We start from the raw sequence: 25,117 nt of genomic DNA, 5'->3' as shown, positions 1-25,117 counted from the left end.
CTTTCCCACATCCTGTTTTGCACCTATTCATACCACCAGATGTAGACAGTAGCAACACAGCTCACGGATGTGACGGCACACCTTCAAGGGTACAGTTGAAGGCAGGTAAGCCTTCATGCAGGCCGACCAAAGAATCAGCTGAAGACACACAAAACCCATTAAGTGGACAACCTGAAAGAAGTGGTGAGTGCACAAGAACGAGGTTTTGTCAATTTAACCCTTTTATGGTGGGATGAATTTATGGTGGAATTAAGATTTTTAAAGACTATACAGCAACATCTGGGAAAAAACTCAAAATTCTAAAATCAAAATGTCCCTCTCCCCCTGCAAATGCAAATATTTTTCTGTGGCTTTTAGCCAAATCAGTGAAAAGGGAAAATTCTAGAAGACAACAGGGCAATTATTTTAGCACAAAAAACCCCCACCAATATTCAAATCTCTCCCCCAAAACAGCTGCCAGATTTGTGGAACTAAAAGGAGCGTTCGGGGTTTGGGGTTTTTATCCGTCCAGGAGAAGGTGTCACGACAGAAGCGTGCTGCATTCCGGAGGCACATACACAAACAGTGGTATACAGGCCCTTAAAGCTGTTTGTCCCCTATGCATCACTGCCCTGCCAGTTGGCAAGCCTGAGCCAGGAAGCTGTCAACCCCAATCAAGTTTAGGCGATGCAGTCCTATTAAAGAAGTCTTGCTGGTTAAGGGGCGTCCACTGTTTCCAAAGCATGGGAAAAAAGAAAAAAAAAAAAAAAAGGCAAAAAAAAGGGCTCTGCTTTCCTTAGATTTGAGCTGGCAACTTTCACTGACTAGAGTTTTCAAGGAGCTATGAATGAGCTTAACAAAGGAGTTCTGTGGCTAGTTTCTGGCTGAAATCCATGTCAACAGTTTTGAAGGTCACAGGTCACACTAACTAACATTTATTCCCAGCAGACCCTGCTCTAAACACAAGCTGTAAGTAGTACAAATTTGGAATTTTTCTGTAATCCCTTGAGATATTCCTGATCCTTCCACATGTTTCTGCTCAATTAAAAACAATTCTCACTTTGCACCACAAGAGAGGCCCCTGCTCAGAAATCTTATTCTATCCTAAGAATAAATGGACAAAGACTGCAATCAAAGGGAAGGAAAGGGGGGAGGAGAGGAGCTCACAACAAATCACACCAAAAACCTCAAATAACTCCATACAGAATCACATTCAGTTAGTTACATTTTCTGCCATCTGTCACAAACTATTATAGATTCATTTCTTTTTATCTTAGAAAAAGAGTGGTGCAGAGCTTAGCTATTTTGGCCGAGAGGGATTTCCACACAAATGTTTCTGCATTTCACTTCAGAAGAATGATTTTCATTTTGGGTACAAAAGCTGAATACCCACTGAAAACTTCAAATTAAGTAAAATTGAAATCAGAGTCGCACATGGTTATAGCACTTTCTTGAATCAGTAACTTTGCCCAGTGAGTTCATGAACCAAAGCAAAACTACACAAAGTTTTACCTTTGGTTTTGGGTTTTTTTTTTACTTTAAAAATACTTGGAGCAGGACAAAAATCTTTGACTTGTATTACTACTGCTCCTTCAAGCAGTTGGAAATAGGTGCTATCGCTCACAGTTTAACAGATGCAACATAAACTCTACTAGTTAATAATAAAACAAAGCAAGGCACCTATGACACGGTTACAGGAAGGAGAGTTTCTTGTCCACCAGGTGTAATTACTTCAACTAAGTATGGATAAATCCCGGGGCCTTCGGGGCAATACAGTCTGTCCAGCTCCACACACCGCTCCAGTGTTGTCCACGCAGTATCCACAACCGTCTCACTCGGTACCAACGGTCACCCCCTCTTCTCAGAAGTGTTTGCTGTTATTGCTGCAACCCCTTCTGAAAGGAAGGGAAAAGGCAGCACATGGGCAGCCTTGGAGGGACAAACCGTTGTGTACGGTCCAGCAGCATTTACCGAACACCTCCCAAAGCTGTTCTTATAATATCTGGACCAAATAAACGTTGCAAATCAAATACAGCATTAGATTGACCAAAACCAAAATTTGTGGAGAAACTGCAGGTAACAAGGCAACATATTTATCTGCTCAGACGGAAGAGGACACTGACTGCCGACCGCCATAGCTTTTAGGAGTCTGACTCCTGCTGAGGCTGAGAACCCTAACAGCCATTCTGCCCAGCTTTTGTAACTTAAGAACGAGGAAATCGTAATAGTTTACAAGCTTAGTGACATCCTGGAAAATAATACAACCAGCGAAGGATCGCATATAAAACAATTTCTAGATGTTGACACTCTGTCATACACCAGCAATCCAGACTAGATTAAGAACTGAGTGTTTTTACACAACCAGGAACATTTCTTCAAAAACGTTAAAAATAGTTTTATTAGGATTGCTTTGTTGTACTGCAGAAGTGTTGGGGCTTTTGGGGTGGTCTGTGTGTGTTCCTTGGGGGTTTTTTAACACATTTTTTGTTTCTGAGTGGTTTTCATTCAATTTTTCACACCACTGGCCTCAGAATCTTAACTCAGAATTAAAGGACTATGAAGCAAACTGAGGAACAGCAAGAACGTTGCCTTCAAAGCTATTCTGCCAAATGGCTTTGAAGAGCACAATTATTATACTTGGCCTTATACTTAATAGAGAAGTTCAGTTAAATCAATACAAAAATATTATCTCTCAGTTAAACTACCAAACCTATTTTTTAAGCTCAAACATTGCCATAAGAGAAGCACATGTTTAAATATTTCAGAATACAAAAGGTAAACATATTTTTAAAAATTGAACTTGTCAGGTTTTTTATATAGATATTCTGCAACAAGGGTATCAAAAAAGGATTCAGACTGAGTTAACAGCATTTTTTACATCCCTAAAGCAGAACTTTTTCTTCCTTCGTGATTGCACAGAAACAGAAAGTTGTCAGGAGTGAGATTCTACAACATAAAGTCAGAAGGACAAACACCCCAGCTTCAATGAAAACGGATATGCACTTCTAAATAGTCATCACACGAGATCTTGCTATCTTTCTCTGGCATAGGGGGGAAATTTCATGTTTCAATGTCTCTCTAGAATTTAGAATTTCCTACGTTCAGCAGCCTCCTCATAGCTCTAAGCACCCTATCTTTATTTTCTTCACCCATCTTCAGACCATTACAGTACAAGTAAGCACACACTGCCCTACGAGCGGCCCACATACAAAAGCGTTTGTCCACCTTTGCTCTGAGAGACCAGACTGTAAAATAAAACACTACTCCACTCCGTACTTATGAACACAACCTGGTTTACGCATTACCTTCCCAACAAGAGAATGTTGAAACCCATCACTGCCTGTGCCTGAGTCCCAATTCATCCCCTGCTGTAACTACACTGAAATTCCTTTTTTTTTTTGGTTATGAGTCGAAGCAGAAGGCATTTGACTACAACACAACTCCTCCATTTCTTCTTGGCTTTCACTCAACATAAGGGAGCTGACAGCAAAGAACTCTTATCCAGGAGAGATCAAGAAGGGACTCATACTACTCCTCATTCAGATTTTCTTTTTAAACTGTGTTTCCTCTTTAATTTGTCATTAGTGAGGAAAAGTTATGTTACGTAACCAGACACTTCCCACATGAGAGTGAATCAGCACCCCAGCTACACAGGGCAGCAGCTACGGGGAAGGAGTTGGGGAAATGCCCCCCCGACTTCAGCATACATCCCATACTGGGGGATTGCCACACCGAGTAGCAGTTGAGACGTCTGCTAGAGAAAAGAGAACAAATATGCTGAGAAAACAGCTGCCACCCCATCTCCCACACAGTTAGTTGGTAATTTTGGTAGATTTCACAATAATTTCTCCAAATATTAAGCTCCTTTGGTGAAGGTCTAGTTTAGCAGATCACTGTCACAGTCCAACGGGGAAGTACAAGGCACCAAACATTTGGTACTTCCCCAGTCTAGTGCCAGCACAAATGGCACAGACGTTCATGTTGAATACGTACAGCAAGCCAAAATCTATTCCACGGGACTGCTGTGTGCAACCCAATCAGAAAAGCGTCCTGGTACTGGATAGGTGCTCCAATATTTCACAACATTATCCCTGAAATTCTCCAGGTGGGTGATATTCAGTAACATTTATACAGAATTCCCATTCTGTCCCGTGCAACACACAGTACTCACAGGACGAAGACATGTTCTTGTCCTTACACTGGATACTCTCCCATGAAAAGCAAACCAGATAGGACAGAGAGGTGTCTGCAGTTGCTCATAGAGGAAATTGTCCTCATTTGTGATTGCCTGAGCAGTTGCCCAGTCACCTGGCCGGCTGTTCGTACAGTTAGTCTGAGCTGCCTTTACCCGGGCCATTGCTCTGAAACTTCCCACTTTCTGTGAACATGCAAGAAGCAGAAGGCAGAAGACACACCTGAAATTTGTTTCAAACAAGATGCCATGTGGAAATATTCAATCCATAGAAGTTCTTAATGGAGCTAATATACTGGTAGGTATTAAAACTGATTTTATTGGCATCATTTCTTGCAGCACATGCAAATAGAAAATCATGGACTGCATTCCAACATGCCTGTGGCAGGTCATCAAAAACTACTGGCAGAGCCTCTGTGCCCATTTTATGTGAAATGCATTGTTCCCAACTTCCACCAACAGTCTTTATTCACAAAAGCCTCAATGAGGGCAGAGTAAAGCTCACACATACACAATTTCAGGATGTGGAGAGCACCAGTGACATTCTCTCGGTTACTAACAGATGCTTTGTTAATAAAACTTGCATATACAAATGTCCACAAAATGTCCTAACAAGATCAGTTGTGACAGCTAAAGATAACAGCTGCCATCGTGCTATGTCATATCACATTACTGCAAAGACACTTTTTTTTTCCACAGTTAACTCAAGAACATTGACTACAAACAAATACAGCTATCTACAGAGGAACTCCAAGTGCAAGATATTTTGCATCACTTCTGCAGAAGAGCAGTGACTTTGAGGACCAGATAGCAAAATGATTTTGAACAGCTGGAAATTATAATTGCAGCGTAACACAGCAAAGTCAAACACTGTTTCCTAGAGTCAGCCAAAAGCCAACCACAGACCTACCTTAAGATACAGAAGCAGCTCTTGGCCCCGGAAGATAAGCGACAGAATCCAAACCTCTGTTTGCTGTCAATGTCTGTAAGCACAAATGTAAAGTTCTGCCCAACTTGGTTAACTGCATGGCTGAAAATAAAGAGAGTAAGAGGAAAAACATGAATGTTGGGCTAACTTTGTGTCAAAAGTATCCAGTCTAAGTCATTGAACCTATAACATTTCCTCTTTCAGCACAGTTTTTTTGGGAAATTAACTGACAGTACACACCCTCTAGAAACTTAAATATGCTAGTTGCTTAGTGAGGGAGGAGTGGTTTTGGGGAAGTTTTTTCCCATTTTTTAAGTGTGAGAGGATACTAAAAATATATTTATCTGTAAATAAAAATGGTTATGACTGTCAACCATCTACAATGCAGTACACACAGTACAAACCAAATTCATGCGCCCTCATATAACCCAAAATATTTCAGCCTTACTCTTCATTTGAGACTTGGTTTACTCCAAGAGAAAGACAATGTTTAATAACATGCTAAACTCCCTCGACACCTGGATACTGACTTGTAGAAGATTTTTTATCCGTCCACCAATCTCACATATATGCCAGATACATCATTCCCAAGTTTTCAGCAACTGAAACCACACTACGTGACTCTCCTTTATCAGCCAGGCAATCAGTTAAAACAAAGACTAGAATAGTGTGCAAAGGAAGAAAAGATAAACTAAAACCAAAAGTAAATTGTGCTACAGCCAGTTGTGACTGTAAGAATGATTCTGCAGGACTTTTACATGATTTTTCAAAATTAAGAGTCATTTGCCTCATCTGTAAGATTGTAATGGCTCTTCAGGAATAGGCAGTGAGTGAACAACAGGCTTAGATGTTGGCTCCCCCTCACCCACACTGGAAAGTATCACTGTGGGAAAACTTGTACAAGTTGAAAAGATGGAGTTTTGGAAAACAAAACAAAACAAATCAAAAGCACACAAACAATTGCCACAATCACCACCAAAACAAACAAACACAAACCCACAAACACAAACCCCAAGAACCAAATCACCCAAACAAACAAATTAAAAAAATCCCCAAACCCAAACATTTAAAAATCCATGTCTAATTCACATCCATGTTTTATCACTAATAGGTGATGGTTGAAGTAGTAAAATAAGATCAGAATAAGATGCTTTACATTTAAAGCACAGTACTTTCTGAATGCTATTTACTAGTAACATTATAGACACTCTTGAGATATTACCACATGTGCTGAAAGTTAATCAAGTGCTTCTGTGCGTGATGGCAGATTCCACGCAAACCGTGCCCAACTCACCTCCCAGTTTGTAGTGGTGTAGGTTTACTGTTTAACAGGAATTTTGACATTTAGTGGTGAAGCTGGGACTAATGTAATTATCAGAAGATTTTTCACCAATTTCAGACCTATTTGATACCTCATAATGGTATGAAATCAACACTTCTTTCAGGCTATGTTCATTTGAGGCTTGCTGAGAACTGAGAACACTGACTTGCATTCACATGGGCATCCTGACACGTGAGTCCCACCAACAGCAACAACCCTGTAAATTCAAGGCCATTTAACTAACAGTCACAAGCCCTAAAAGTGAGCAAATATTCTCTTCTATAATGCCATATGCAATGGAATAAAGAATTTATGTGGGAGATTATACACCCAGTGCCTAGAGGGGGAAAAAAAAAAAGGCTTTCAGAAATAAAAGTTGGATGAAGATCGGAAAGATGTCTCTGTCCAGTTTAGGAAGAAAAATCCTTCACTGGATTCCAAACAAAGAAGGAAAACAAAGTGATGAAGTAGTGATGAAGACAAAAAAGTGCTCCAAATTCACAGATGAACAAAAAGACAGATATTTAAAAGCATTTCAGTAGTCTGAGTATTAGGCAGTGTAAGTACTATCATCCTACCAAAATCTAAATGTCAACAGAGCAACCCTTTCCATAAACCGTACTGAGCTGCCAGGGATACCCAAAAATCCCTTACTGCTGTTGTGTTTTATCTGAGAAGCTTGGATGTAATGTTACCATGGCAATTTTAGTATGGTGTTTTAAAAGGGGATTATATGCTTAATTTTAACAAGGCGGAGAGCAGACCGTGTGTGAGAAATAGTATTCTAGCTGACAACTGAAATTATGGAACGGCAGCGAAAAACCCCATTCTTCATTTGAGCAGGGAGAAGCTTGTTTATTAAACAATTGTGACAAGTTGGTAAGTTCCTCCAAAGTAAATCTGAGGATTCTTGCATTTATGGGATCTGCAGAAGCTAAAGATGTCAGATAGGTCTTGCTCAAGTTTCAGGCATCAGTTCTTCACATGGAAGAATAAACTTCCCAACACAAAAAGTGCATTTCCTAAGATCTTAAATAACAACACTTAGGATTCAGAGCTCTATTTTCAAAGGGGAAGGTCTGTTTAGAGTCTAACAGGATGGAAGCACCATAAATCTCATCTCTAAATGGGCAGAGAGAAGATAGGGTTAGAGGGATGGGGAGAGAGAAAGAGAGATTTCTGAAAAATCCCCCACCGCTAGCTATATTTGACTAACACAAATGAATCCTGACTGGAAATTTGACTGGAGTTCTTCACTCCTGCAGATGAAGAGCTTCTGCCTTGATCCCGCAGCCATAGCAGTAGAAAATTCATGGTCCACTGCCTAAAGGAAGGGGCAACTAGTCTCTGGTGATTTTTAACCACCGGGAACAATATACATATATATATAAATAATCAATATATGAAGAGTTAAGAGTCTGTGTCAATAAGTGCCAAAACCTTCAGCACACAGCATTCAGATACGTTGATTTGCCTCAAAATTTGGTGTCCTGTCACCACATGAACCTGCGATCTGGCAGAGGCAATCGTACATCTTCACGTTTTGCCACCTGCTTTTTAAAGCATGCAGCCTCAGAGAAGACACACACGAAGGTACAGATTTATGTACTTTCTTGGCACTTGGTAAAGAAACACCACTGTTTAATACCAAAGTCAGAAGAGCAAGACTCAACTCAAGTACCACTGACCCACTTCTACCATCAAGAAGTTTCCCCTGAATGCCTGGCACAATACTGCATGTCACACAGAACTCAGCTACGTAAATTAAAGTTCCCCAAGTAAACGTCCTCACAAATGGTATTAACTGGGGACGTGACTCTAACAGGACTTGAAAACCTAAATTCTACGACAGATAATGCTACTTTGCAGCATCTATTCTTTAGGGACTACATATTTTTGATCGTATCAGCATCTATTCATCGTAATTTGTATCTATGATTTTTACTGATCCTGAAGAGACATCCTACACAGTGTTATTCCAACAGAAGGTATTATCCCATGTTCCTAAGTTATTTGAACAATGAGGCAGTCTCCACTGTTACATTAAGAATAATAATTTTAAACCTCTCAACATTGCAGAGAGATTCCAATACTAAAATTATCACAGCTAAGAACAAGACAACCTAGTTAACTGGGAACAGCACCTGAGTATTTGGACAGCCTTTATTGAAACCACTTCTGCCTCTCTCTCTCTCTTGTTTTCTTCAGAATAAGCAAAACAATATACATTAAAAAAAAAATACTCTGAGGAATAAGAATTCCAGTAACTGGAGATCTGATCCAGCACACCACTTTTCAGGCACATAGAGAGGGATAAAGTCCCACTAGAGAGTGCTAGTCAACTCTGTAAGGCAGCACTGTAAGGACCTTTCTGACACATAACTGAAGACAGTATTTCTTCTAGAAGCAATTTCTTTTTGTCTTAAAGTACAAAAAGTGTTTATTAAAAAACACTTAGTGAACACAGAACACAGAAACACAGCAAAAGTGTTATTCTAAGGGGAATATTAAACCATTGTCTGAAGTAACTTCACTACGGGGCTACCTGCTTGCTATTATAAATAACTTTATACATTTCTTATATTGCATTTAAAACAGTTACTCAGTAATTGGTTAACTGGTTTAATAGTAAACAGGGAAAGAAAAGACCAACAGTGCAAATTCATCACTTGTTGAGTTCCAGAAATAGCCTGTAAGAACAGGTATTTGATCAGTTCTAAACTTGGAAGTATTAAAAGATGAAGAACATTTTGCAGGCAAGCTGCACTGCATTTTTCTCTTTATCACATTAAATGGTCACATTAAATTCATTTGCATTCAGTGATAGAAGACTGCTCACCTTATTGACGTAACTGGCAGGTTAATACCCACACACAGTTCAAAGCAAAGTCAAATCTATATCACAGAGGACACGAGTATTTACTGACATACGTACACTCATGCGCACACCCGTACATGCACACGTGAGGCGTGTGTATTTTTACAAGAGAAGAAGTAGCACACACATCCCTTAGCTGCCATATCCTTAACTTGGGACATCCTCTACCTTCTGGAGTATTGCAAGTCCACTCTTAATTTTGAATTAAGTATGCTGTGGGTTACAATCTCTCCTTTATGTTCAAAATGTTACAGTCATTTCAGTGACAGCCTGTGATATTCAGTCAAACAAGCGAATCCAGAAATGAGAATCGCTTTTCATTATGTTCTCATTTGCACCCATATGGGTTTTCAGTGTTCTTATCTTTCAAAATGTTATATTGCTGGGGAAAAACAAAAAACAACAAAACAAACAAACCCCCTAGGTACAATAAACCTACACACAGTAGGCATAAATAGTTCTAGCAGAAACACATACATGAGAAAAATATATCTGAGTACTCCCCAGCTCCCTCCCCTTGGGAAACGAGAAAGATCAGCACAAAGTGATTCCAAATTATAAGAAGCATTTGTGGCTTTTAATGGTCATCTGAGTCAACATCCGCTAGTTCGACAGCTCATGTTGGCAGCCCAGGACTTTCAAATTCTCTTTTTATGTCCAAACTGGGCTCTGCGGAAGCAGTGCTAATAGCAGCTGTGTCCAGCAGTGCCTCCCTCGTGTCTCTCAACCCTGACCTGCGGGAACCACCTGGAGGGTTGAAAGAACATGTCATCTGCATGACCCACTCAAGCTCCCAGCTTCCCCCAACCCCAGATTACTGCCTCGGAGCAGCGGAGCGTGGGTTTGTTACGCAGACTCCCGTCTCCAGAGCAGCGTAGTGAGGGTTCATCTCCATTCACAGCGACTAGTTTGAAGATAACTAAGAAATACCAGCTGGCCTAGGGGTGGGGAAAATGGAAAGGGGGAAGAAAAAAACCTGAGCAACAGCTCAAACGAGGAGCGATATTAGAAATGGATGTTGATTTATAAAGAAAATCAATTTCTACTGCAAATAACACAGATTTCACTGAAATGAGAAAGAGATTTCTAGCAGTTTAATCGCAGTTAAGGTCAGTTTCATCAATCAAAGCCATTCGGGTGTGAGCTGCCCTCAGAGAAGCGACTCTGACCAATTAAGTGATGCTCATAGGTGACGGGAGCAGCCGTGCATCCTTGCAAAATTTCAATGCTTCTTCTTGTCATGAAAACATCAGAAACAAGTCACAGTAAAAGCAAAGCTAAAACACTCAAACAGTTGTGGAGTTTTCTAAATTACAAGAATTAAATATTCTCAGTTCCTGTCAAATCCACTGCAACTTACTTTATAATTTTTCCCCCCAAAATTAGAAGCCACATTAAGTAGCCACCAAGTAAAGCACCAGCATTCCAGCAAGATCATGAGGCCTTTAAATGTAAAGCACTTAATTCATTGTTCTGCCCAAATTTTGGCAATTAAGAAATAAAATACATACACACACAAAGCTTTGACATCAGTATTCGTATCTGGCAATTACTACCCAGGCATTTTCACACCCAGGCCTTACACAGAGGTAAACCAAAGCGCACTCGTACTGCTGCCACTGCGCAGCTCTAACTTTTAAAACTTCTTTTTTTTTTTTTTGATGGTGCCCATAAAAACCCCAGGAAAAAGTGATTCTAAGACTATAATTTGCACTTGGGTGCTTTAAATCACAGTCAAGCAGACAGAACATTAAGAATGGTATGGTTTTTATTTTCTACAGTGGTTTTATTGACAAGCTTATTTTCTTGTAAAGTTTGAAAAGCTAACACTACCTGTCCACACAGAAGGGGAAACAAAACTTGGTCAAAGTCTGTAGAACTTCCTGTGGAGAGAAAAAGAGATAATTTATACATCTATTGGGACCAATAAATCTAATATTAACCACATCACACAATTTCACAACTTTGCCCTGAAGAAATAAGAGACAGATGAAGAAATATGGGCTTTATCAATTACATGGAAGGAGTACCAGGCAGTCAATCATGTGAAATAATAAACATGATCAAACTTCATTAAAAATGAAAAATTAATCAAGATTCACACATGGGCAGGCAGCAGGAGCCATCCAGCAATTCTCCAAAGAGTAGGAGGAGGTTGGGTTGTTGAGTGTTAACACCTCTCTGGGGACAATCTCTACCCTGACCATATGGATCATAGTGAATAACACCAAACCACATGGGTTTGGCCTGGCAGGACCACTTCTGCTGGCACAGCTTTTGACTGTTACCTAGGAACAGAGGTCTGGGGGATTGGAGAATACTTCCTAACATCAGCAAGATAAATAACAAAAGATAAAGCCAAGAGGTCTCATAGCAGGAATGTTCAGCATTGCCTACTGGTATTAGAAAGAAAACCTGAGTGCTGAAAGACTGATTAAAATAACATGCATTAATTTTACATACAAACTGTTTAATCTACAAACCATTTTCTAAAAGCTGCAAAACAGCACCACAAACAGAGAAACTTCTGAGTATAACCTTTGCATGATAATAAATAAAAAGCACAAATATGAAAACTGAAAACATAAGTGGCAGAGAAATTAATAATTTTCAACTTACAACTTTAAACAAGTACAATCATCAGAGGCAAAACCAGAAACACTTCAGTCCCAAAATAGCTGTGTCATAGACAAAAGTAATTCATTTCCATTACATTGTTCTATAATATTCAAAATTACAATTCAATAATCCACAATCCACCCTAACGGTCTACCCAGTTTGCAGACGTTTACTACCAGGTAATTCACTGTTCGTTCTCCTTCACACTTAAATATTTCAGGACCTGAAATGTAAATTACATTTCTGCTTTAAGCTGAAACAAGATAACCCCGACTAAATGACAAACCCTCTGACAAATTCAACACTTTTCTGACCAATAGCAATAAATTACACCAATAACTAAACTGAAGCTTCTCACTTCATTTATTTCTAAAGCCAATGCCATCATTCAACAAATAAACTGCATCCATCTAATAACCTATTCAATGAAGCAGAAAACATATTGACTCCCTTGCAAGAACATGTTCCTCCTACATAATTCAAATAAGCCCATCCCATTCCCAGCAATGGTTTCAGGCACAACTGCACGTAGACTCTTCTTTGGAGAATTCTTGACAACTAAAATGTGGCAAGTTCTTAAGATTTCAGGCAGAAACAGATACGGAAACTTTGACTTCTTGACAGTTTATTGATAGATTATTTAACAACCTCCTGTTTTTAAAGAACAAGAAAGGATCTATTGAAGAATGCCATGTAAAGCAAAGAAGCATCCTCCTTTCAATTTCAGCAGAAAACTTGGGAAGGAGCTATAAAGGTTCCAGAGTAAACTCTGCAGAAATACATATTTTGATATAAAATAATGCCTTGATATCCAGGCTTCATTAATGTGATTAGGTTCACCCTTGTGCAGAATCTCACTGACTTACAAGGATCAAGCATCTGCTAAACAACTCTGATCACTTTCACACAAAAAAATACATCTTCACAAACTTTAACTATTACAATGTTGTCCTTTACACACAACTGAAATGTTAACGCATAAAGTGGTTAAAACACCACCAAACAACCCAACAAACCCCCCAGAATTTTAAAAGAACCAAGATTGTAATTGCAGGAGAGTAAAGAGCCTACATTTTTATTGGACTCACCAATAGAAACTGTCTTTAAAATAATGACTGCACATCTATTTTTTAGAAACAAAGCCGTGTAGCTGCTACATAGAATTCTGAAATAAAACTGTGGTAAAAGATACCAAGTCAGTCACCCCAGAATGGTAGAATACATTCTCTCCATAATTTTGATGATTTATATCATTACTGTAACTGTAAGTAAAAATATTCACATAATAAAACACTTGAGCATCTCATTGTGTTACTGTCGGATAAGTGTATTGCTCAGAACTTAACTCTGCACTTGTTTCTTGATATTTATAGCTTCCTAAACACAGAAAATGAACCTTTCACTTACAGAAGCAATATACTGAATCTGTACCATTGAGCTGTCTTGTAAAGAAAGATTTTAAAGTGATATTATTATGTGGCTTTTATAATGTTATTGGACATAATTTGCCTCTCATTACACACCAATACCTTATCTCCTTGACTGACAAATAAAAATTCAGACTAGTATAGGTTAAGCACAGATGTATTTTTAAATTTTAACTATTAAAAATATATATAAAAATCACAGACTTAGTTTTTAATTAGCAAAACTGCTATCTTTTGCATGTAAGAAATACAGTGACTGGGGAACTACTCTATTCTTGCTCGTGTTGCAAGCTCGTTACTATAAATGTAACGGGAGGTCTTTGTGTGGGTTTGTTTTTTTTGTTGTTGTTGTTTGTTTGTTTCCTTTAACTACAGCTCAGTTTGAAAGATCAGCAATGTCTAGATAATATACAACTTCCTACCAGACCTCTTTAGGTGGGTGGTTACTTACGGCCTAGAAAGATCATCATTCCTTTATGATTTCAAACAAAAAACAGAACAAAACCAACAAAACCAGAATCGCTCCATGTCAGCATCTTATAATCCTTTTTATGTTTTCACCTGACATGAAACACTGAGGCAGTATCGATAGCCTGTTTTCTTATTTTATTCCCCTATGCCTATTTTCCTAAAGAAAAACCTACATAAATGCCTCAAAAGCAAAATCCCCCTAAAAAGAAGCCAAGAAAAAACCCCAAACAATCCAGGACACACAGCTGATCAGCGTAAATTACCCAGTAGCTGAAACCAGTGTCTCCAGGGGATCACATGCCAGTTTTCTGGATCAATCCCCAAGTTTATATTTTCACAAATCTTTTTACATGCAGTTTGATTTTTAACATTTTAATGAGCAAAAAGTGCATCTATAGCAGCCAGTCACCACAGTTAAAGTGCAGGGCATGAACTGCGTCCCCTGAGGGATTCAGCCCAGCCGTGTCACCACTGGCTTTAGGACATACACCACCTGGTTCCTTGTCCCAAGGTTCCAACTCTTTTCATAATCAAAACACTGCTGACATTATAAACCCCACATGGGTTTTCTAAAATCCTTCCCAATCAATAAAGGCAGTACATAACTTATCGGAGACAACACAGAGCTCATTGATTAAGTTTGGTTTCAGTAGCAAAGTTTTCAAAATAAATGAGGCAGGAATACAGCGCTCAGCCCCTTTGTGTCACACAGCAATTGATGAAGGTGAGGCAGTCTCAGAAAGGATTTCCTCTGCACACACGAGAGAGACTTGCAAAGCGCATGGAAAGCAAGGCTGTTAAATACACACGATACACGCTTGGCTTATGTCCCAAATTATCTATATTTTGAGATGACATAGTAAAGAAAGCTCAACATTGCTGAAAAATTTTGCATATTCAGTTGTGAATTCAATATGCAAGATGTATCTTTAGTCTTTTGTTTTTATTTTGAAACCTTTCACTGTATGCTGTCATTTCCCAGTCATTCCCCAGTAGTAGAGGCAACTACTTCAGAGCCTCTTAAATACACAGGATGGCTTTATTTCTCTTGTTCAAATGAACATCGGTAACAAACACGCCATGCTGCAGCTACAGTTAAATAAAACTGCACTGATAAAATGATATGCAAATTGATGGTGTAATGCAAGAACAGCAGACTGGTGCGGACAATCTAGTCGCAGAATGACGCACGATCCAACAGACATTCAAAGCGGAACAAGTTTAAGTAGAAGCTGGAGAGGAAAGAAATTAAAATACAGACAGAGACGTGTGAAAAATTATGAATGAATATATTACAGTGGGAGTCAGAGAAGGGAATCGATACACCACAAACCCAACAGGTTGGGGACCTGTATTTGCAAGCCTGTTGGGAAACCTGAGGAAAAGCAGGATGAAGTTGAAAAGACAACCCAGAGCACAGACAAGATCTATACCTGTAGGTCATGGGGAAAACCCAACCAACCAACCCACCCTCACAACCATATTTCAGAAAGTCCATACATTTTTACAGGACAATTCAAATATTACGAGAGAATGGAGCATTGCAAATCAGATGAGTCTTCCATGGAGAGATGACTCAGTGATGAAAAATATGAATGCTGGTTTACATCCTTGACCTTAAGCCAGAGGTGAAGTACAGGTGAGGCTGCTCTAAGTGAAAGGCTAAACAGAGCGTGGAAGTAATCCAGCCTGAAATGCCATCTGAATCTGTCAAACGACCACGAAATCCATCCTCTTCGCATGGAGGGACACCAAGAGAACTCCAAGAACACGTCAAGGAAGGAGGAGAAACTGGAGTGCAACGAGGGTTAAGGAGAGGCAATGACTGCCAGCCATAAGGGATGAAGGAAAGTGGGACAGGTAACGGGACCCCGACTTGACCAGCAAGCAACTACAGATGATTTCATTTCTGCTCAGAAGCATCAAATTTAAACATCACAAAAATGTCAGTATAGCATGAAAGAGTGCTATGACAGTAACTGAAGCAAAATATTATCCAATTGTTTTGAAATTGAGCTGGTATATTAATCTACCTTAGGGCCACAAAACTGTAAACTGCTCCTGTATTTAATTCATCGGTTTGAATAATTTTAAGCTAATAATTAACTAAATCATCCATTGCAACGGAACAACAGGTTTAAGAATTCAAAAAGCTTGTCACCCAAAAAACCTACTTAATTGGGTTGTGAAAGAAAACAATCTAGAACACCATCAACTCTGTTCACTGCGCAGAGTTGGTCAGAAATTCATATATATTTTCCCAGGAAAGGGAACATCTTTCTGCACAATAATAAGCATCTCAGTAACAGGTTTGGATCACTACTTCAAAGATTTTACAAAGCCATCAGGGTTCTACTAGATGCAGTTATGTTTCTAAATTGTATTTAAAGACTACAAATGCCAGCAAGAAGGCAATGCCAGCACACAAAAAAAATCAACCATTGACTTGAACACAGTGATGAGTAATAAACAGGGATCAGTACATCTTATGTTTTGAAAATTTATACTTTAATTTACATTTACTAATAGTGTCAGTTTATACTATCTAACATCAAATTTTCCTGAAGTTATTATTACAGATTATTGTCATCAATTGCCAAATGCCATGTAATTATGTAGTTAAAAATCAGGAGAGGGATTCCAATTCAAGTACCCACAACAAAAAGCTGAGATGGTTTTAAGTTTATTTTTCTTTGTGCAAGATGAGGAAGCAGAGAAAACAAAGATTTCTCTATATTTTAAACATCTTTGTAGATGTTTTTAAAATGATACAACACAGATTCTTTTTTTTTTTATCATTGCTCTTTTGAAATATTTATGTCAAATCTCATCTTCCATTGATTTTATCATAAAATCTTTTTACGTCTTACAGCAGTCCTGAACGTGACTGATTTTTACAATGGTCACGACACCCTGAGAATTAATTTTAATCAGCTCTTTAAAAAAAAGTTCTACCCCAAAAAATCAAGAGCATAATTTGCTTGATAGCATTATTTCAGATCACCTTAATTTAGTTTAATCTCTACTTTTTTAATTCTACATGTATTCCAATACAACTTTATAGCACTAGTTCATCAATTTGCTTAGTGTTCTAAAAACGCATTAGCTCTTTTTAAGCAATTATAAGGCTTGAATTGGGGGAGGGTTTTATTTCTACAAAAGTCACTTGTTCCCGTATGAGGGTCCAACGGGGAACAGCACCCAGTACGAAATAACAACATTTCACAGAACGTAACCAATTGTTCTCAGGAAAACGCTGGTTTTTAAAAACTAACAAAAAGCCAACAGATATATACACAATCCTGGTAACAGGAAGAGCATGAGATAAATAACATTTCCTAAGCATATTGAGGCCTGCTATCATTTAAATATTTTAAACGTACAAAATATGTGCACAGATGGGCAACTTTTCTACTTGCATTACTAAAAACATATTTCAAGACAAAGCTCAAAATCCCTGAATTTTTTAAACCTAATTGTGACTCTGTTTCTTAGAATTCACACCCCAAGGCCAAAGCTTTCCTGCCACCAGTCCTTCAAATCTGATTTGGACATTACACGGGAGGAGGCTCCAAGCCTCCCTGAGGTCTCACTCCTTTTACAACATACGCAAAAACAGTAGATAATGGGCCTATGCTGAATTCACTGCTCTGCACAGCTCCTCCTGGGACACAGGCCTAGCAGATGTGATAAAAACTGTGTCAGAGAAGTAGCTCTAGTTTTTGCCTTAATGACAACTTCAACCTCTCAACTAATAGAACAAAAGAACAGAAACGACTATTACATTTTTTCCAGTGGAAAAAAAAATTCTGAAAGTAAAGCTGAACTAAATATTTAAGCAGTTTTTCAAAAAGATCTCCTTAATAAATGTCTCTAAAACCCTTTCAATAAAGCTAAGATTTAGTTTTATTATAAGACAAATGGATTTTAGGTAACATGCTAAATAATAAAAAAGTCTACAGCTACTGTTGTAGGAATAATTGTTCCAGCCTTAAATCACAAAGAATTGAAAAATTATACAAAGAAGCATTAAAAAAAAAAATCAGGTCCATTTATTGTGTGCATAAACATTGACCAATTAGTAAAGATAAGAAGTGTCAATATCGGAAAGCTGGAATACTAATTTAATTAAATATATTTTAAGCTTTTAGTGACTAAAAATGAGGAATATTTTCACTTCCACAGTTAGGTAAAACTAGTTGAGAGCTATTTAGCTGTGAAAAAACAATCCCATACTTCTCACACCGTAAGTCAATCACACAGGTATATTGCATGAAAAACAAAGCTTTAAATATATACTTTGGTTAACAGTTGTTAAATATTATAATTCTGGCTTAAGATGACTGGCCCTTTTAGACGTTGTCTCAAATGCTCTATTCAGCTACAACTGCATACCCACTTAATCAGCAATCATTGTTCTCCCAGGCAGGACTTTGTTGTCAAGACAAGCACTGAAACCTTTAAAAAATTTCAGAACTGGCATAAGAAAAAAGTGATCTTTGTCAAACAAGAACAAATTTATGCAAATCTTTTATAAACATTCACAAACATTTATTTAGCTTTTGAAATGTTGGCCTCATTTGAGAGCATGAAAATGAGGGGGAAGTAGGAAGATGCAAAGGACAGCTTAGAGGCTGGCACACTACATAAATATTCAGAAGGAAGATTATAGGATTCATGTTAGGCTGTCTTAGGTTTCTCCAAAGTCCACATAGAATACCAAAGAACAAAACTAACGAGAAGTAGAGCAGATGTTAGACAATGCTCCAGCCCTCTTTTCCACACTCACTTGGCTATACTTCGATGCTTTCATTTTTTCTTTCAATATGGTTAGGTCATTCAAGGATTCTCCTATAGACTCTGTATTGTGGCTACAGAGCTATAAGCTGGACCTCTGTCAGCTTTCCAAAAGTTTCCAATGAAAAGGCATTATGCAAATTCCACCTCTCTTACTCTCTTTCAGGAAAAAAAAGCCTCCAGTATGCAGTCATTGGAGTATTGGAAGTCCCAGCCTTCATTTCTGTATGGTTGTGTTTGCCTTAGGGCCATGCTGCTTGTTTTGACAGTGGATCCCCCTAGACAGTTGGGATTAGTCGAGCTTGTTTAGATAAACTTGAAATCAAGGCCTTCTCTAGGTAGACAGCTAGATGTAGCTACTGAGTTTCCAGCTGCCTTCTTCTTTCATCCCAAAACAACTGCAGATTCACAGTAGAGATCACAGCCACAGGCTATGTCACATACATAAGTACAAAATTAAAGGCTGCTAAAAGAAGCCTTTGTAAGTCTTAGTGCTAAAATAAGGAATCTGTACTGCATAGTTTAAACAAATTATTCAAGAAGCACCAATAAAGGTCTGCAACAGATAGTTAACAAGACATGCTCACAAAAGAAATACCCTGTTTACAGAAATGGGCAAGATCGGGCTTTGTTAATTACTTCTGCACCATCCACTGGCCACCCTTTAAAAAATACGTGCCAGTAAATGCTCCAGAACAGTCCGTGCTAGAATCTCTGTAGGTGAGCTCTGTTTATCAAACACAAACGCTACGATCACAGGAGGCTGTGATGACGGCACTAGCCCTGTTACATTTTCAGTCACATGCACAATAAGATCGGGCCAGATTTGATCTTCACTGTAATCAGATAATGCAAACCACAGGAATTCATTCCCACAAACATAACACGTTAAAAGAGGAGGGCAAGAGCTCCACAACTAAATTAAACCCTAAAACCAAATCCTGCTCATGTAACTACATAACCTTTATAAATCCACACTGTAGTTCAGCCCCAACAGCAGATTCATTTTTCAGGAGGTAGGAAAAAACCCACAACAGTTTTGACTTTTAAAAACCTGTAACGTCTTGTAGCTGGGTGCACATTTTCATACACACTTCTGCAGCATCCGGGCACAACAGACGGGAAACTGAATTAAAGGAAAAATTAATCACTAGGAAATTATAAATAAACAGCCGTGTGTGTGTGTGTGTGTGTGTGTTACACTTGGGGGACACCCAAAAAACAAAAACACAAACCAAAGAAAGAAACCACCAAAAACCATAGTTCAATGAATAGTAAATACCATTAAAAATCAAGTCCCGCCCTTCGCTCAAGAAAAAGGATGTGAAGAAACTTGCAATGTTGAAAACAGTTTAAATAAAGACAACAGCAGAAATTTGTAGCCAACATAAGAATCTGCCACCTCCAACTTCTCTGCCTTTGTGCAAAGGAGGACTATCACTTTTTATTACAGAAATTCTACCATCCCTCGCTGTGAAATTAAGCCATTTCACTGACAAGATCTTTTATAGAAATTCAAAGCATTAAAAAGTGAGAGAGAGTAACATTAGACTCCAATTTCTTCCTGCCCTGGTTACCAAAGAGAATATTAGAGCATGTACTGAATTCAGTTAGTCATTCCAGATCATAAATTCTCCATCAGTGACATCCTTAGCAGGAAATAAGCTACAGACAGGGAGCCCTACCCAAGAACTGAGCAAAACACGTAATTCCTGAGAAATAATGAAAAAAACAGTTTCAGCATGCAATTGTACTTCAAACACCACTTTCAGGATTATCACCTAAAAATTAAATATGAGCGTTCAGAAAAACGCCAGGCGTATACCTAGCACAGTGTTACCGAATCCCAGAAACTGATCAGCTCATGGATTTGCCTTCTCACTACTGTGACCAAGATCCTCCTTACTGCTGGAGAGAAGAACGTGTCGCTACAGAAGGGCTTTAAAGCTACTCACTAATGAAGTTACTTAACAACTCCGTCGCAGAGGCATTGTCTACTTTTTGCAGCTGAAGAAAGAAAACTAAACAACTATCCCAAAGGGGGCAACAGCTGACCGATTTTTAAAACGCAGGAGCACCTGTTTCTCAGACAGGTTTCACATCCTGCCTATCTGAGAACTCTCGAAAGGAGAAGGAATGAGAAAATGCTGATATGTGATGAGGACACTAGTGCCCTCAGGGAAAGAACTTTTCTAACATTAAACTTTGCAGAGATGAGATGGAGTCAGTGATCACCTTAGATAACTGAAGGTTGCAGAGGATACAGCTCTTCAAATTCATCAGTGTTTTCACAAGTCTTAGATTTCCAAAAACGAGAATATGTTAGAGAGAATAGTGATCAAAACCCTGAAAGCTATAAAAACATTCATTAGTCACAGAAAGCAGTTTTTACTTGAAGAAAAGACAGCTGATACATAGAAGGATGAGTGAGCTCAGAAACCCAAGTTTTCCAAGTATAAAACTAAGAACTTTGGAATTCCCTGGGTTAACACAGAATAATTTCCAACTTTTCTCTGTAACATGTTACCAGTTCTACACTGCTGCCCAGACACATGTGAAAATTTGAGTATGTGACTATCAGTGTCATCTATCACCAACAGATCCTGTCTTTCAGGCTACTTTCCAATCATTCCTTTAAAAAAAAATTTAAAAAAGAACAAAGAGCCATGCATGCAAAATACTCTGGGAAATTCAATGAAGGCACCATGCAATCTGAATGCTTTGCACTGTACATTTATTAAATTACTGAAAAGTTAATAACTAACAGATAGCAAATCCCTGGCATTCCTACACACATCTTCTGCGTTGTGTATTCTAGGGGACACTCCACCCCTCCACTCCCTAATCTACAGGGGGCACAGGGTTTTGATAACCATACAAATGCCTACAACTGAACACTTGTAATTACTGAAGTAACAAACACCACCTGCCTTCATTGAGAAAAAACATTTCAATATTAAATTTTTACTCCTGAAAAGAACAGACTGATTATGTGACCTTACAGTTCATCGCTTGGGGTGGGAGATGTGCACCAAACAAAAGGTCATGCCTACTTTAAGGTATCACACATAGCAAGACTCTCCAGTTAGGGAAACAAGCCAAAGACGTATTTCCATCCACACTACCCCAAAGCCAAACTCTAGAAAGTCCCTTTGCTGCCACAAGTAAGTCACAGAAAGCTCCTGCCACCTTGGGAATCCACACAAGAAGGGACAGCCACCTCCCTGAGCCCCTTCCATACCCTTTCCATGCACCAGCACATGGCTGCAGCTGCTCAGGATGACCCACTGAAATACCAAAGCACAAGCTGTTTTGTCTGCTTTGATGCTTTTTCACATGCCACACGATGCTCTGCAAATAAAACCCATACTTTTATTTCCCACTTGCTTTTTGTCTTTAAACCACCTTCGGTGAAGCCTTAGCTTCTTTGTCACATTTTTAATGCCTTTATCCACTTGCTTATGGGCAGACAAGCTGCAAGAGCAAGAATCCAAACAACTGTTTCCTCCTCCACATGCTCAGGAAACTTTGAAGCATTAATGACTACTTCAGGAGCTACAAAACAAATGCTCTCCTTAGTTTGTTAAAGCAGCACAGCTACATTAAACTAGCTATAGAAAACATATTAAGAGGAAAATAACCTGCAAGACCAAGTATTAGCTTGTTTGGTTGTATGGTCTCAAAAATAGTCTTAGTCACCAGCAGTCGAGATTATTCAGCTAGATAATCAAGTCATCCCACTAAACCCCTCATTCAAGAGCCATCTCCAACCAACTGAGAAATTGCGTAACTACTTTATGATGGTTAATACAAAGAGATGGCATCTCTGAGCTCGATTCATAACCCGAACCTTGCCGACACCACCTACCTGCAGATACTTATATTAATCATGTTCAAACTGGAGTTCTACAGCCTGCTCACTCCTGCCCATGCAAACACCATCACTCACAGCAAGGAAGACCGTTACATGCGCTGACAACACTTCTAACATGCCTCTACCCACCCTATTGTTGGCAGCTTGAATTTTATTTTATTTTTAAACAAAACAAAGATGCTTCCTATGCTTTACAAATTCTTAAATAACATTTTTGAAATTGTTTATAAATTGGTGCATAGCACCAGCATAGAATTGAATAGTTCAGGAGATGGAAACAAGAGAAGTTTTTATTTTGATAATGACCGGCTTAACAAAGCAAAGAATATTACTGCATAAGCACCTCCCACTTTACAGAAACCCACCTTTACTTGAAGTGAATATTTTATAGCTTTATCAATAAATTTAAACCTAAGTGATAATGATTACTCACTTTAGGCCTGATCCCACAACCTTTACTCACACTAGTAGTCCCACAGGATTTTAATATGACTACCTCAACAAATAAGGGTTGGCAGGACAGGTTTTTAATTATTCATATATTCACAGATTTTTAAGGCCAGAAGGGACCATTATGATCATCTAGTCTGACCTCTTGTATAACAAAGGCCATACGATTGTATCCAGTAATATTTGCACTCAGCTGAGTAATTTGTGGTGAAATCAGGTTGTTTATTGAACTTGCAATATTGATTCAAATTTTACACAAAAGAAAACTGAAATTGTTTAGAAAGTGGCTTGAACTCCATTTCCTCCCACTTGAACTCAATTATTTTTCCATTTCTATTCCAAATTTTTCTAACTTCCGGACACCGGCTTTTGACACGGCTTTCACGCAGACTTGGGGGTCCAACACTATCTCAGGTACTCTCAGGCCAAAATCAAGTCACCTCCTGGGATCCATCACAAGATTAATTGGCAGTTAATTACTATTTCTTTTCTGAACTTTCAGTACTCCTGCCCTGCACCATGATTTCTGAAATACAGATACCGTATCTGGAAAAACATTCAACTAATGTTATCAACGATGAAACAAACAGAAAAAACAGTATCTCCACCTCAGCTCTTTCAGAGACAGGAACAAATGGAGCACCTGCTTAGATTCCTAGTTTGAGGACAAAAGAAAAAAAAGATAGTTTTGAGTAGTTTCTCACTCAGCATATCTTGCACTTCAGTACTGTATTTTTTCAGGGATACTTACAAAAAACTGAATTACTATTTTGCTCTGCACAAATCCACTTTAAGCATTTTTGCAGCCAATCGCCAAGTAGTGTTAAAATACACAAAATAATAAAGAAACCTAGATTGCTATGATGCTATGTGAAATTCTGTCCAGATCTGATGGATTCCTAAAGCCAGCTATTCTATTAGGCTGTTAAACATACATTCTGGCTGAGATTTCTCATCCTAGAAATACTTCACTACTACAATCCTTAGATTATTCACTTCAAATCTGAAATGGAAACTGGATGAACAGATTATGTGAAAGGTTCTATTAAGATGCAAACCATCTTTGTCAGGTATTTCTCAAGGTTTGTGATTCTATCGAGCACAAATGCCTTGCAATGCACTTAGAACACAGAGAGTATACCCTACTACAAGCACAAAAACATTAGATGTGAAGAGGTCCTGCATTTTTTATACTAAGTAAATGATACTATAAAGCACATAAAAGGCACAAACAGCCATACATAAGAAAAACAACCCTCACTTACTTGGTCGAAAGAAAAGGCAATGAAGAAACAGCTTGTAACATACAGCAAGGATGACCGAGTAAGACAGAGCAAACAAGGAATATATATTTTCTTCACTTTCCTATATTTAAGGGTATACATCTGGCCTAGAAAAATACTCTGAATTGAGAAAATAGTCCTATAGTCAAAGCCCAGGGTTTAGTCCCGGCCACTACCTGTCAGGACTCGAACCAAAGAACCCAGCTTTGTCCACAGAGGGTAAGTCGTCTCCAGAATGATTCAGTGAGACAGCAGCTGTACTCTCTGCTCATGAGGTCCAAGTGACCTCCCCACGCAGTCCAGACGGCCTGCCTGCCCCACACAAAGGCCCCCATTCATGCTGCTGTTTTATCGCTACCTACTCAAGAGGGGTCACTGTACAAGGAGAATGTTTATAACTGTCCTACATGAACTTTTATTAGGCTTTCACTTAAAAAGACTCCCTGTATGAATGCAGTAGGATAGCTCTATACAAGCTGAGAGTATCAAATGCTTCAGAAGTGAGTATCAAATACTTCATATATTTACTATTTACTCTGCCTCGGTTTTACTACAAAGTGGCTTTCAGAACACTATAACCACTTTTCTAGATTTTCTAAATGACTAATTACTCAACCTTCCCAATCTCACTTCTCCATCTATTTCTGAAAGGATAGCTATTATTTTAAATTACGCTTAAGACAGGTTTTACCATGCAGTGTATGCAAACGGTGAGGCAAAAACTTCATACTAAGAATACTATGTGCAATTCAGAAGTATCAAATTGGATTATGATCATCCCCATTCAAGCAACTAAGTCCACTCAGTGCAGACAAATTTTAAAAGATAAGGGGGTTTTTGCTCCATTTATGGCCAGCACTGTGTAAATACTCTCCAATCACACAACCCTTACAATGAC

The 25,117-nt window shown here is 38.6% G+C and overlaps 1 protein-coding gene across 1 annotated transcript in view; it reads right to left on the bottom strand.

The window, feature by feature from the left end:
- Positions 1-25,117, bottom strand: part of DENND1A (DENN/MADD domain containing 1A) — a gene marked incomplete at its 5' end in the record, with an annotated part of 194,078 nt that overhangs the window by 135,356 nt on the left and 33,605 nt on the right. Inside the window, 2 exons of the mRNA XM_010153875.1 lie at positions 5,082-5,201; positions 11,132-11,181. Coding sequence (XP_010152177.1) covers positions 5,082-5,201; positions 11,132-11,181 — 170 coding nt within the window. The remainder of the gene's footprint in view (positions 1-5,081; positions 5,202-11,131; positions 11,182-25,117) is intronic.

This window comes from Eurypyga helias, unplaced genomic scaffold (assembly GCF_000690775.1).
Source record: "Eurypyga helias isolate BGI_N326 unplaced genomic scaffold, ASM69077v1 scaffold4336, whole genome shotgun sequence".
NCBI classification, from domain to species: domain Eukaryota; kingdom Metazoa; phylum Chordata; class Aves; order Eurypygiformes; family Eurypygidae; genus Eurypyga; species Eurypyga helias.
This window is presented reverse-complemented; position numbering and strand designations above follow the sequence as displayed.